We start from the raw sequence: 14785 nt of genomic DNA, 5'->3' as shown, positions 1-14785 counted from the left end.
TATGATAAAAAATAGCTATTTATTCTAGAAAATATTTATTACTCCTATTGATAGACAATAGTTAGATAATTTTTATATGTCCTGTTCACTTAAAATTTTAGGTAAAATATGTGGTGTTTACATCTCTTTTGTAAGTCAAATGTTCCATATATGCACACTATATCACTCTTATAAGTTTGAAGTTGAAGAAATAAAATTTTTATTATATGAACAGATATGAGAAATTTCCAAACAAAACAAAAGAGATAACCTACTATAAAATTTTCCTCTTCTTTTTTTGGCTATATAAAAAATATTAAGGAACTATATTACTTTGAAAGTGAAAAATGCCTTTCCCTTTTCATTATTGATCTTTGAAATTCTCCACCCAAAAATATGCTCTTCTTCTCATAATCTAACACATGATTAATGATGACGATGGCCACCAAGTATATGCATAACTTCAAGTCCACACAAAGAGAACGGTACTCAAATTAAAGTGGAATTTGACATTAAAATCAAATTAGTCTTGAATCATCATATCAAATTAGTGTATACACGACAATCGATTATACATAACTTTTTTTATGAGTAATGATAGGTAATTAACTTTTTCGAGCTAAAGTCAAGTAATGTTTTTAAAATTACTTTTTGGTTATTTTAAATCTAAATTTTAAATCATAAATTTTAAATTTTAAATTTTAAATTATAAATCTAAATTTTAAAATTAACTAATATTGACTAATTAAAAGTTGGTTCAGTAGTGTAATATTTTTTTTTTTTACATTTATCTTGAAATGATTGATGTTTAACTTGATTCAACACGAATTTGTTATTTTGCAAAGAACTTTATTAGATAGACAATTATTTTTGTGAATAATATGAATAATAGACTCTAAATTTATTTGAAGTGAATCGTTGGTGGAAAGATTTCTACATTCACTGCCATCACTCCTAGAAGATAAGCAATATATAAGCCTAATTATTTTTATTTTGCACAAAACCTTGCCTCTTATAATTAAAATATTCAATACTTCAAAGAGTTATCAACTTATCATTTATCTAGTCAACAAAAAAAAAAAACTTGTCATTTATCATATTAATTTTCTAAATATATTAAGACATTGATTACTAATAAGTCCCACGAAAAATTTCTGGCATTCTCTTAGTTAATTAAAAAATAATCGCGACTACTTTAGCCTTCAAAAGTTATTTATCACCACATTAGTTCTGATTTAAATAGAGAACCAACTTTTTAAACTCAACAATCTGTCAACAAAAAATTCAGCCAAAATTATTTTGTGGCAACAAGATTAGAGAGGGAAGCAAAAGAAAGAAAGTAATATTATAATGAAATTGGCATTTCGAATAGTCTGATATTGGCATTTAGAATTATTAGTTACAGAATATGAAATATATTGCTATATTCAATAAAATTCGGTTTTTTTTTTCTGAATTATAATAGACGTATCAAATAATATTATAATGAAGCAATTATCATGAAAAAAATCGGTTCTGAAATTCAGATTTTATAACAATTTTGAGAGATAAATAAAACGGAAACAAAACAATAAATTATTCAATGTACTAAATATTATATTTATTAAAAGCCGAATTCTACTTATAGTTTATTATTTAGTACGATTCAGACAACTAAATATTCAAATCCATGTGAACTTGAAAATTTAATACCTTTTTATATGCTATAGCTCAGATATGATTGGCAACCAACAACTTATAAAATAATAGTAAAATAATGTATGACTACCAAAGAAAAAAAAAATATTATTATTTTGTTTTCTATTCTTTCAGTATTTATGGGTATAAGCTTGCTTTCATATAAGCAGAAACCTCTTCCTGGAATAATTAATCTAAAATATTTTCATAATTTTTTTAAAATATAATTTAAAAAAATATCTCAAGTCTAATAGAAATTTAACTAAAACCAACCAATTTTAGCCGTATCAATAATTTTATTTCATATATTTGACGTATATATTGTTATTTGTAGATTTTATTTTTTAAAAGATATTTGATTAATTAATTTAAATAATAAAATTTATATTTTATATCAAATCATATTAAGATTGATGCACACAATACAGAAAATTAATTCACCGCCCTAAGAAGCCTGAGAGGAATATTTAAGATCAATCATTTGAAAAACGAATTCGTATAATTAGGTTTGTTAAATGGATCAAAGTTGCATTAGGTTCAACATTTTAATCATGTTAGGTTAATTAGTTATACATCAAATATTCATAAGTCTATAAATATGAAGTTTGTCTTAATGAAAATTCGTTGGGCTAAATAGATGGGCTCATTTATTAGATTTTTTATTTATTTGGTAATAAAATAACAATTTTATTTAAAAACACAAAATACGTTATTTTAGGTAAAAAAAATTACATGTATGGTCTATTTTATTGAGTTTGGGTTGTTTTTCTTTTAAAAAAATAGTATTTTTAAGAAAAAAAATTAACAGGCTAGTCCAATTTTATTAGAGTTAAACGAAATGACTTATTTAATTGCTCATGTCTACAGGTATAATTTTAAAATAAAAAATTCATCTATTTTAAAACGCATTAACAGACTAACTTGATAGATTTAGTCCATTTTAACAGTTCTATCTATAATATTTTATTTCTATAATTATTGGTATAATTGATGAAAAAAATAAATTTCAATTTTATTAAAATAAAAATTCAACTTTTATTTATAATCTAAAAATCACTTGAATAAGTGATTCATAAATTGATCTCTATACAAAAGAATATAAAAATATATTGTGATTTTAATAAAAAAATAATTAATATCCATTAATACCCAAATTATTTTTTTTATAATGTTACATACACATTTAATTTTTTTATGAATTAAATCTAATTAAATTAAATAATAAAAATTGAAATAATGCTAATTATAACTGATTTTTATTATATTAGACTTAGACCAACAACTTAGTAAAATTTGACTAACAAAAAATTTAAATATGTAATTTTTTTTTGGCATATATAATGAATATAAAATCCACCATGATCTGAGTCATCTATTGATGACAACTCTCATTTCTTTCTTCAAAATCATGAACTACAGTTACTCCCACAAAAAAAGAGATTATTAGCAGCTGATCCCTATAATTATTATTATTCCTTGAAATACATATATAATGGCTCTTACTTGTCAATCAATTAATAGGAGAAGGTAACCCCATATATCTGCAAAAGCACCAATTGGACTTTATTTTATTTTATTTTATTTTTCCTTAGCTTGTCTAGGGAAGTGACTTCATTATTTTGTAAGGAGAGTGAGAATGGAATTCACTAAAGTTCATGGATTTGACAAGACCAAAGCCAATAACTTAGCTTGAGCAAAATAAAAGTTGTCTCCATTATGAATTGGAGATATGTGGCTTCAGTTGAAGGTGTTGAGTTGAGGCATAAAATGTCACATTTTAGACACAAGATATATAGAGTAGCACCTTCACCATATAACCGCTAATCATATAATGCATTTGACATTAACATGCACATGTGTCTATATATTGCAATTGCATGAAGAATGTTTATGTTTAAATATCCAATAATAATTTCTTTTGTAAATAGGCTCATGTTATATTATCACAAATATAGAAAAATAAGTAGGTTCTTAGGAATAACCAAAATAATTATTTTGATAGAGCTATATATGGTAATTAATTTGTAAAAGAAAAGTGTTTAATAATTTTTAAAGTCAACAAGTGTGTCAATTATATATATAATTTTTTAGTTTAACTAAAAACCAATTTTGTTTTTTTGTTAACATCACTCAATATTTTTAAATTATTTTTTGTTTAAATTTTAAATCCTAAATTATAACATCTAAATTCTAATCCATAAATCCTAAACTTTTCAAAAATGGGGATAAAAAAAATAATTTAACAATAATAGAAAGTTAACTAACTAATATTGACCAATTCAAAGTTAGTTCTTATATTTATTCGCAAGTTTAATTTTCATTTTTTCTTAAGTAGGTGCAACACTTATAGTTAAAAAATAGTTGATATTCGTCCTTTCAATAAGGTCTCAAGTTTAAATTTTTTTACTAGGGAGAAAAATAAATTTTTTAACCATCAAAGAACTTGAGGACAATAATATTGGATGACATTCCTTAACTTGTTGGCTATCGAAATTTCCAACAATTATTTATGGTCATGTGTGTGTGTGAACAAGAATAATGTGTAGATGTACATTGTGTCAATAAATGCTTATGTTATACTACAAAATTTTATTACAGTTTTTGGTACACACAGTATTAAAGTTCATTTACAATAGAAAGGGTGTCTCATTTCTAAATAGGATCATATACATCACTGCTGTTCCCGGAAAAAAGTAATAATAATTCACCCTCACAACTGTAGAAAAATAATGCAAATCTTTAATCTATGTGCCAAAACAGTTTTATCTCTTCACCAGCAATTCTTAACTAAATATTTTGAAATTTTAATTAAAAAAGAAACCCTGATATTTATTGTGACAGTTGCCAAAATAATTAGTAAATTAAATAATCCAGTAATTTATTACAAACATTTGCATTAATTAGTAAAGTTCTGTTCTATCTCATAAGCATTGACAAATTACAAATCATGAGGCATAAAATTAATACTAAGGAAGATGCAGGTTCCTCGCTAGCTGTTATATGATTTTTATATATGTTATGCATTACAATCATCCAAACCTAGTAGTATATTATAATTATTTAAACTGATCGAGGACCCTAAAATATTAAATTCAGAAACAAGGGATCATGCACATGCAAAATGATTAATTGCCAACCTCGTTTTGCTGGAACCTTGTTATCTAAAATCATAATAATAATTAAGAAGGTCCACGTACATGAATATACAAAATAGTATATATGAAACAATAATAAGCACTAATCAAGTTAAGTAGCAATGTAAGAAAGAAATTAATAATAAATTGAAAACAAGGAACACAAGTTGGTGGATAATAAAAGAAAAACAGAAAGCCGAGGAACCAAAGCATGCATTTTCCCACCCTTATGTCACACATCCCTAGATTAGTAGAAGATGACTGATATGAAAAGTCAAGCTTTATATTATACTATAAAAAATATAATATATAACTTTAATTAACCCTATTTATATTATATTATATGCTTTTGTCTTCTTTGATCAAATTGTTGATGATCATCTCCGAACTCCACTCTTTTCTTTGAGACATGAGAGGAAAGTGAAGAAACTATGGAGGGTTCAGATAATTGTGGCCATCACTTGAAATTTGAAAAGATGAATCCTCCTTTTTATCATCAATCTAATCTACTCCATCCTCATCACTGAGCTTTCGAATCATGTCTCTCACATATACAATACAATTCATATATAAGTGACTGTACTTGCCATCAACTGTTCAAACCTTCTGTTCCTCAGCTTTCTGTCCCATCCACCAATATTCCCAAAAGGAATGTGGGCACTCCTTTGGTTTTGCTTCCAATCAACCAGCACTCTTTCTCTCTCTTTTTTTCCTTTTCATTTTCACTCTCTTGTAACTGTTGTTGTTCTGGTAAATAACAAGAAAAGAAAAAGGTTTGAAAATCTCTCTCTCAAATCATCAAATCTTCTTCCATAGGCCGCATGACCCATTTCAAAGACAACACTGATGATCAATTAGAAGATGATTATGTATTCATTATTTTATTTAATAAAGTGCAATTTTTTCGTTTTCAACAAAAAAAATACACTTTATTGTATAATAATAAAATAATAAATACATAATTGACTAGTACTAGAAAAATGAATCAGTTTAAAGAAAACCATAACATAAGAGAGGTGTATATATAACATGACCTTCAATAATGATGATATTGCACCACAATGTAATTGGAGTATGATTAACTACTAGAGGGTGCTTTTTTCTTGTGATTTTGAAGGTCTTTGTTATAACCTTCCCTTATTATTAGGTTCTTCAAATGATGAGTTGTTGTTATTAGTGTCTCCTGAAGACCAATTATCAAAGAGCTTGAATGGATCTAAGGCCTTGGATTCCCTTTGATTATCACCACCACCACCACCACCACCTGCATTGAAACCTTGATGACTACTGAACAACAGGTTCAATGGATCAGCTTCAATTTCCCCCAAATCTGCAAAGAAATCCTCAGAAGATTGGTTATTGTTATTACTACCCTCTTCAATCATTGATGGCTTGTATGAAAGTCCGTCACTGAATTCTTCATCATTATCCAACTCAAGCTCAAGATCATGATTGCTATGATGATGATGATCCATCTCTTCCTTCACTACTGAAGCACTCCCTCCTTGGCTGTTGTTGTTGCCTATCTCATGCTGCTGATTATTATTCTCCTCCTTTGGCTTGTTATTATTACCAGAAACCTTTGAGGTTTCTGAATTCTTTGAAGAAGCAATATTAGCATTGGTGTTGTTCTTGGATGGCTGAGACCTTGTTGAACCAGCAAGAGCGTTTCTCTGAGTAGGCCATGGATGATTGTGCTCTGAAGTGTAAGTAATAACAAGCATGTTTGGGTCTGTTCTGCTCCTCTCTACTTGTTTCCTTGCTGAACAACCCTTTGAGCTGCTGCATCTATAATAGCCCCTAATAATAATAAAAATAAATAATAATTAATGTCACAGCCTTATTCATCTTAAGAAACACAAATTTAACTTCTCTATCACCAACAATAATCAAATTGTATAATTTTGATAAATTGACAATGTCATTTCTTCAATCAATAATAATTAAAAGGAGATATTGCTTTTAACTTCGGGTTGCTAAAGAAATTAACTGAAGCTTGTTAAATAGTATGTGGTTTGTGTTTTTTAAAACCTCGAAGGTGTGAGTGTTGAATAATGGTCAAGAAACATGGAAGAGACACAGTAGTACACTGCAAGAAATTGATGATTTCAGTTATAGGTCAGCAATATTATATAACTTACTATAAGAATACATACACATATTGATAGTAATATGTGTACATTATTAATTGTTGCATCTAGCTAGCGTGTTTTTACTTTTTAATTAATATTTGATGGATGTTATTGTAATTAATAAGGAGGTAAAGAAAAAGAAATTAAGAATGTGAATGAAGTAGTTACCTTGGATAAGGTGAACCTTTGATAGGTTTCTGACCGTATTTCCTCCAAGCCCACAAATCTGAAGGAACAACCTCTCCAGTTTGTCTGCTGTTTGCAGCTGCTGGTGCAGGAATACACACCACCTTTTTCGCCTGATTCTTCCTGCACATACAACACATACATTTAATTTAACTTAATTAATTTAATTTAATTACTTTATGTTATACATATTATATAGTGTAACATTTACATGGCATATCAATTAAGATCTCAAAAATATTATTGTTTTTGAAAATTGAAGAGCAAGCAAGGGGGTTAAGTTTTTGTCCGTATGATGGTGGATGACGATGAAATGAATAGGACATTTCAGGTGGGAAAAGAAAAGTAGCTGGTCGAAACAATTAACTGCTTGAAAGCTCAGTTTTTGCATAGCTATAGCGCAGGTAACTGTACCTTTTCAGGTGGATTAAACCCTACGAAACAAAGAAACAAAAGAAACAATTGAATCTCCCTCCAAACCAAACTAATTGAAGCGGAGTCTGTGTGTGTGTGCAGTCAACGGAAACAAATTTGGAAAACATAAGGAAAAGAAAAATACACTTAAATGAATGAATTCAACAAGTACCTAACTCATGCCAAACCCTATTTTCTCTACAGTAACACCCGGCCCCAAAATTATATATACTACATCAGAATTAAAATTAAAAATTTAATTCTCGAGTTAGCGAATAATAATAATAATTAATTAATTTATATGCTTTTTTTTTGGTTTCACATAATTCATCATAAGAAGAACAAAGAAGAGTACCTGCGCTTAAGAGCGGGATTGCGCGGAGATGAGATCTGAAGTGCGGAAGCGTTGTCGAGAAGATGGCAATCTTGCTTGTTGGAGGGGATTGACGTTGCATTGACCATGGCGTTAACATTTGAGAGCATAGAAGGAGGAGAAGAAGAAGAGGAAGAGATGGCTAATTTTGAAGAAGACGAAGAGGAACAAGAAGAAGAAGTGTTATTAGTGCTGGGAGAGATCTGAATCATGTTGGAGAATATGTTGTTGCAGCTAATTGAAGAAGAAGAGGAAGAAGAAGAAGAGGAGGAAGATCTCATGTCATGTTGAAGGTGTGCACCACCATAACTGTTATAACATGGAGTAGGCAAGCTAGGAGGCGGCGGCGGCGGCAGCGGTGGCGGTGGTAGCGGTGGTTCTTCGAAGTAAGAGGAGGAAGAAGTAGGAGGGATGTGGAGCTGGTGAAGGAAAGGATCTCTCATGGTTGAGAATGGATCCCCAAAGTAGCAGGCGGTGGTGTCGTTTTCAAGTTGCTGTTGCCAGTGATATGACGAGGGCGGTTCATCGGAAGCAGTGGCAGCACCGCCGTATGGTCCTCCACGGAGTATATCGGTTAAATCACCCTGATGCTTGTAATTATTATTATTCTCCATTGGTGCCCTGACGCTACTGCTGCACATGCTTTTTCCACCTTCTCCGTTAACAATGAAGAACGAAGTGCTTCTATTCTGTTGTCATGTGGAAGACGTGAAGAATTGAAGCATGCAAGGATATTGAGTAATTCAGTTGGTTACGCCGTTACGGGGTTATGAATATATAGGATTAGAGTGTTTTTGTGGGGAGAGTTATTATGGCTATTAAGAAGCACGAAAAAGCAAATTAAATTACAGTAGCTTTATACAGATACACCTTTCTTTCTTTTCTCGATTCTCAAACAAAAGAGGATATGAGGAGGTTTATACGAAGAAGAACAAGAGAGAGAAGACGCTGACTTTTCACACATAAACACCTCCATCCCACTCCCACACACGCAACTTGAGCAGAGAGAGAGAAAGAGAACCCATTTTTAAAACTAAACAACAAACAAATGGGTACCTCTGTGTATTAGTATAATAATACTAATAAACTAAACACAAGTGTAAGCAAGGCAAGCTTATTGGTTCCTTTAAATATTATTTCATTTAATTAACCTCCATCTTACTCTTAGCTTCCGTCCAATTTCACAAATAATACTATAATGATGACAGTTTATACAAAAGACACAAGTGTAGAGGTGAGAGATAGATATAAGAAGAAGCAGGATCCAAGGGTCAAATTGTGCCACTGTGTTTGTTAATAATGATTATATATGTTTGCTTAATGAAAAAGAAGAAAGGGGTTGTAGAATGGTCATTTCCATGAAACAATTGACAAGAAACAAAAGAGGCGGCAAGTAGCCGCATTTCTCGGAGAAACGTTTCGACCCATTCAATCACCTCCTCACTCTCATTTCTTTCTCTCTTTCTATCTTTCCATAAAGAAAAGAATGTTTTTGAACATGCCACTCATGCATCTTTTGGCATATATGTAACTAGCTATATGCAAGGGTTTTTCCTTCTTTAATTATAAATAAATCAATATATTCACATAACCATACCACTATCTCAAAATTTCCACAGCTCTTCCAACAATTTCATATATACAAATTCAGTTTTCTCTTTTTCAACCCAAACAAGGACCACCTATTACAAAATTTAGGGTATTTTTTCCCTCCAGGTAAATTTTTTTCCATCAAAACTTTTAAAAGCAGATTTTGTGTAAATGCTCTATCTAGTTGTTAGATACATAATTCTTTCTATATATTTAATATTTAATAATTTAATCTTTAAAAAAAAAGCATTTATAATATCAGTAATATCTAACCTTTAATCAAGATTTAGAATTTAAAATTTAATAATTTGATGATGGATTAAAAATTTATTACATAGACTTCACATTATATGCAAAAGACGGTAAGTGAGATTAGTATAATGGTGGTTCGATAAAGAATAATGAACAACAAATTTTTAAAAATAGAATTAAAAAAATATTTACGGATATGGATAATTCGATTATTTGTTCAAAATCGATCCAATTCCGTTGTATTGGTTCTGAACTTTAAATAATCGAGTACAATCAAAGTCAAGCTCAATTAAATCCAACCTTAATTGATTCAGATATCAGTTTTGGAATCACAAAATTCGAACTAACTCAATTATTCGATTAGTTTAATATTAATTAAAAAATAAATAAAATCCAATAATATATATTTTTATTTCTTAATCCAAAAATCTTTCAAACTAGGATAGTTATATAAATTTAAATTAATGATATAGAGTGCTTTTATTTTTATTATTATTATTTAGAGAATATTTTTAATTTTTTTCAAATTTTATATCTAATTTTCTGAACTAATCCAATTTAAATTTAATCGGTTCAGATTTACTCTAAAAAAAGCTCAACTTTAAATCCATCTGAATTAATTAAAATTTAATTAATTCAATTTTCATTTTATCCCAAATTCGAATTAATCCGAGCCATGAACATCTTAAAAAAATATTAAATGATCAAATCAATCAGAATGTAAAAAGTAGCTTTAAAAGCCATGTTCAAGTGAGTGTGAGAGATAGATGTATGTGTACGTCAAGTAGAGGAGGTGTTGTGCACTTGTGCCTACATGATGAGTTAACCAATAGTCCAAAAGAGAGTATTTTGCATATTAGCGTTTTTAAATAATAATAATAGGTATACGGACCTAAAGATGATATGAAAAGTTATATTTATGTTAGAATGTAATAAATACAGGTAAAGATAATTGACAAATTCATATATCTTGTCCACAATGGAGATAATGTAATTCTAAAACTTGTTCTCTTGAGATAAGAATACATACCCTGTATATATATAATCAAATTTGTAATTTTCTATGATAATCAAACCACAATACTCTTATAACTGCTTATCCAGTTTTTCATAACAAGTCAAAATATTTTGTCTTAAATCAGTCCATTGTTAGCTAGAGACTGCATTGTGTTCAACACATTCCTATTCAAGATCATTAGTTGATAGATACACTAACGAAAATCTCTTTCTACACCCACCTAGCTTTCTCAAATTAATTAGGGACAAACTAAAATTAGTTCTGTGTTATTAGTTGATTTGTTAGTTATGTTAGTTGTGACAGCTACCAGAAACAGGTTTCAACATGTTTCTCAAACAACACAGAAAATTGTTTATTTTTTACTTCTACATTTTTTAAAAGTATAAAGAAATAACTCCAAAAATAAAATAAGTTGTTATTTTCTTTAAATAAAAGTACTGATTTCTCTATGAAAGCTTAAACAAATGAACCCTGTATAAGGTTAGTTTAGAGTATGGACTAAAATTACATTGGTCTTTTATGTTGAAACTAAATTAAATCGTTCTATGCCAATGAGTTATAGTTCAAATGGCATAGTCTTCCCATATTCACCTAAAAAGTCGTAGATTCAAGTCTCCTTATTTTTGGTTAAAAATAAATAAATAAATAAATAAATAATAAGTTATTATTGTTACTTAATTTCATGTATCATGTTTAATATTATTCCTTTAATTTTTATTTTCATAACAATAATAATATAATGCTAAAAAAATCCAAATTTATCGTATTTAATATTTATTAATTATTGTTAAAATTAATAAAGACTAAATAAAATAAATTTACATTATTTTTGACTAATTTTTTTTATTATCAAATATTTTCGTTTTCATAATATATATTTGACATTGAAAATAATTGATAGTGCTAGATAGAAAAAAAATCATCCAGAATTTATCTTAATCCGTATTCATCATTAATTGTTAATAATTAACTAATAGCAAATAAAATAAATTTTAATTTTTTTTGGTTAACTTTTTTGTTATTAAATATTTTTGAAAAATAATTAATGCTATTTAGAAATTGTGATTACTAATATATAATTGCATTACAAGGTTGATGAGGAAGATGTTTATGGTAATTAACGTGGTGTTGAAAGCAAAAACAAATGATGGGAGAATGTAACAGTGTTTTGATGGGAGTGAAGATAGAATGAAACAGTTATGAATTGGAACTTTATTGAAGGTCTTATGGACACTTAGTAGTGTTGTTTAATTTGGTATACCAAAATTAGGTAAACAGGACCATATATATTCCATCACACACTATCTGACTAAAGTTTGAATCTTTTTAACCACAAAAAAAGTAATTTAACTCTGGCCCTATATATAGGAAAAGATTGATGGCACATGTGCCATATATATACGTAAAAAATAATTAATAATAATGAATTTCAATAATGTGAACGTATTTTCTCTATAAAAAAAGAATTAAATATGTGGCCCTATATATACCACATTAGATTAGATATTTGATAATGCCTGTCTTATGTTAGGTATGAAGTCTATGAATTTGAAGGGACATGTGAAAACTACTGTCAATAATTCTTTCGGGTAAAAACTTTTTCCAAACTTTTATTTTTTAAAAATATTGATATTGATATTGATATCATATTATCCTATAGCTAGCTATATACATTCATTGTACATGCCAACTTTTAGCATACATTAAAACACATCTAATTACACGTGTCTAATCATTTCCCTTTATGTAATAGATTTAGATGAAAAAGAAATATCCAATAAAGATGATCTATATTTCCTAAAGCAAAGCTACACACTAACACAGCATGCTCATTATTCGCATCATTATTATTTATAATTTCAGAGAAAAAATGTATCATCATTAATTTTAATTTATATTGATTCTATAATATTTTACTAATAGTTATATGCCACATTGTAAAATTATATTACACGTATGTTTTGTAGTGTATAATTGAATATTATTAAGTATATACGTTATTATTTAACTAAATTTTATTTAGTTAAGTGTTAAAAAATTACAAAAACTGAGATAGATTAAAAAATTATGTTATTGTTGTATTTTTCTTTTTCAACAAGTTTTTTTTTTTACTTTTTTACTTCTTTATATTTTGTTATATATATAAAATTTCTGCATTTTTATTTAATAATTTATATATTTTTTAAAAAATATATTTTTCTTAAATTTTTTTATGTATTTATAAAAAGTTTATGTTTTGGTGAAAACTCATGTGAAGTCGACTGCAGCTAGGGTTGGAAATGAGCCGAGCTAGACCAAGCTCAAGCTCGACTCACAAAAATTGAGCTTGGCTCACAGCTCGACTCATTAACAATCGAGCCTATTTCTTAAGCTCAAACTCGACTCACCGAAAGCTCACGAGCTGACTCAAATAATAGAAACATAAATACATAATCTATAATTTTATATCAATAAATTATAACTTATATATTTTAAAAAATATTTAAAAAGATTAATTTTATATATTGTTATCTATCAATAAATTATAAATTTTTTATTTATATCCTACATCAAAATTATATGTAAAAAATAAATATAAACTTTTAAATAATTAAGATCATTAATATATATAATTATATATTACTATTTCATATGTATGTATATAATATTAAAAGTATAGATTAAATGCATATAGGATATGTGTATTATATATATATATATATATATATATATATATATATATATATATATATATATATATATATATATATATATATATAATCGAGTCAGCTCACGAGCTAATAAACTGAGCTTATCTAAACTCAAGCTCGACTCATTTAATTTATGAGTTCAATTCCAAACTCAAACTTGGCTCATTAGCTCACGAGCTTAGCTTATCAAGCTATTAACGAGTTGAGCTCGAACTAGCTCATGAGCTAGTTTGGCTCACTTTCAGCCCTAACTGCAGCTGAGTTTTCACCTTATATTTTTATAAAACTTTTATACTTCTATTATTAAAAAAATAAAACCAGTAATTTGTTTAGAAATTTAATCACAAAAATACTTATTTACTATTTCTCATTATGATTTACTACTACAAATTTATGCAAAAATTGTGAAACGTATTTATAATAATCAAACTTTTATTAGAAGAGAAATTAAATTAATATGAAAATATGATTATCCAAATAGACAACCTAATAAATTAAAACTAAACCATTTCTTTTGCTTTTACAATTATTTATCACCATTTGTTTTAGTGTCACTCTCAAGATTTTGCATACCGTAGACAAAAACTGCATTCATAGACAAATTCATGGAAGGAATGCACCGTCATAATTGTTAATAACATAATATACATTTTCTAATTAAACGCTATGAAAGTTGCACCCATACGCAAAGTAATTAAGCAAGGCAAGTGTTCAATTAGTATCAAAATCATGTTTATGAAATAATATTATTAGTCTCTTTCATCCTCTTTGTTTTTCTCTAAAAAAGAAAAAAGATAATTTTGTCATTACAGTTACTGTCGTTTTCTTCTGCTTAGCTTGTTCTTTGTGTTATGCATATATTAGTATATAAATCTTAATTACAATTGTGAATGAACATGTGCATGCCAAGTCATGGTGATAGCTGTGATAAAATGATAATCAACTTACATAGTAATCCTTTTATTTACACGTCATCATCGGGAATTTAGATTAATTAATGATGACATCGTACGAAGAATATAAGAAAACACTTTTTAAGGAGTCTATGTTAGCATTTTTTTTTAATTGTAAAACTATTTTTTTATTTTATTTTTTCAAAAATTTTGAGATTTAAAGTTAGAATTTAATTAAAGTTTATATCTTAAAATTTAGTAAAAAAATTAACTGATGTTAGTCCAAAAAATATCTCCCTTATTAAATTTTTAAAATATATATACCTTTATCTAGAGGAGGAGTAAAGGTTATGAGTGTTCAAATTCAAACTGATCTAAATTAAACCGTTTATTCAATTCAATTCAAATCAAAAATCGATTTAAAATCGAATTTGATTGGATTTTATT

The 14785-nt window shown here is 27.7% G+C and overlaps 1 protein-coding gene across 1 annotated transcript; it reads right to left on the bottom strand.

Moving 5' to 3' along the window:
• Window positions 1-4497: 4497 nt before the first annotated feature.
• LOC130977153 (probable WRKY transcription factor 35) lies at window positions 4498-8928 on the bottom strand. The gene is made up of 3 exons (XM_057902182.1): window positions 7878-8928; window positions 7091-7231; window positions 4498-6590 (listed from the first exon to the last, which is right to left on the bottom strand). Exons 1-3 carry the CDS (start codon window positions 8534-8536, stop codon window positions 5915-5917), a joined length of 1476 nt encoding a protein of 491 aa, XP_057758165.1. The 5' UTR covers window positions 8537-8928; the 3' UTR covers window positions 4498-5914.
• Between the last annotated feature and the right edge of the window lie 5857 nt (window positions 8929-14785).

The sequence above is a fragment of the Arachis stenosperma genome, chromosome 4, assembly GCF_014773155.1.
Source record: "Arachis stenosperma cultivar V10309 chromosome 4, arast.V10309.gnm1.PFL2, whole genome shotgun sequence".
Lineage (NCBI taxonomy): Eukaryota > Viridiplantae > Streptophyta > Magnoliopsida > Fabales > Fabaceae > Arachis > Arachis stenosperma.
Note: the sequence above shows the minus strand (reverse complement) of the source record. Positions and strands in the feature narration are given on the sequence as shown.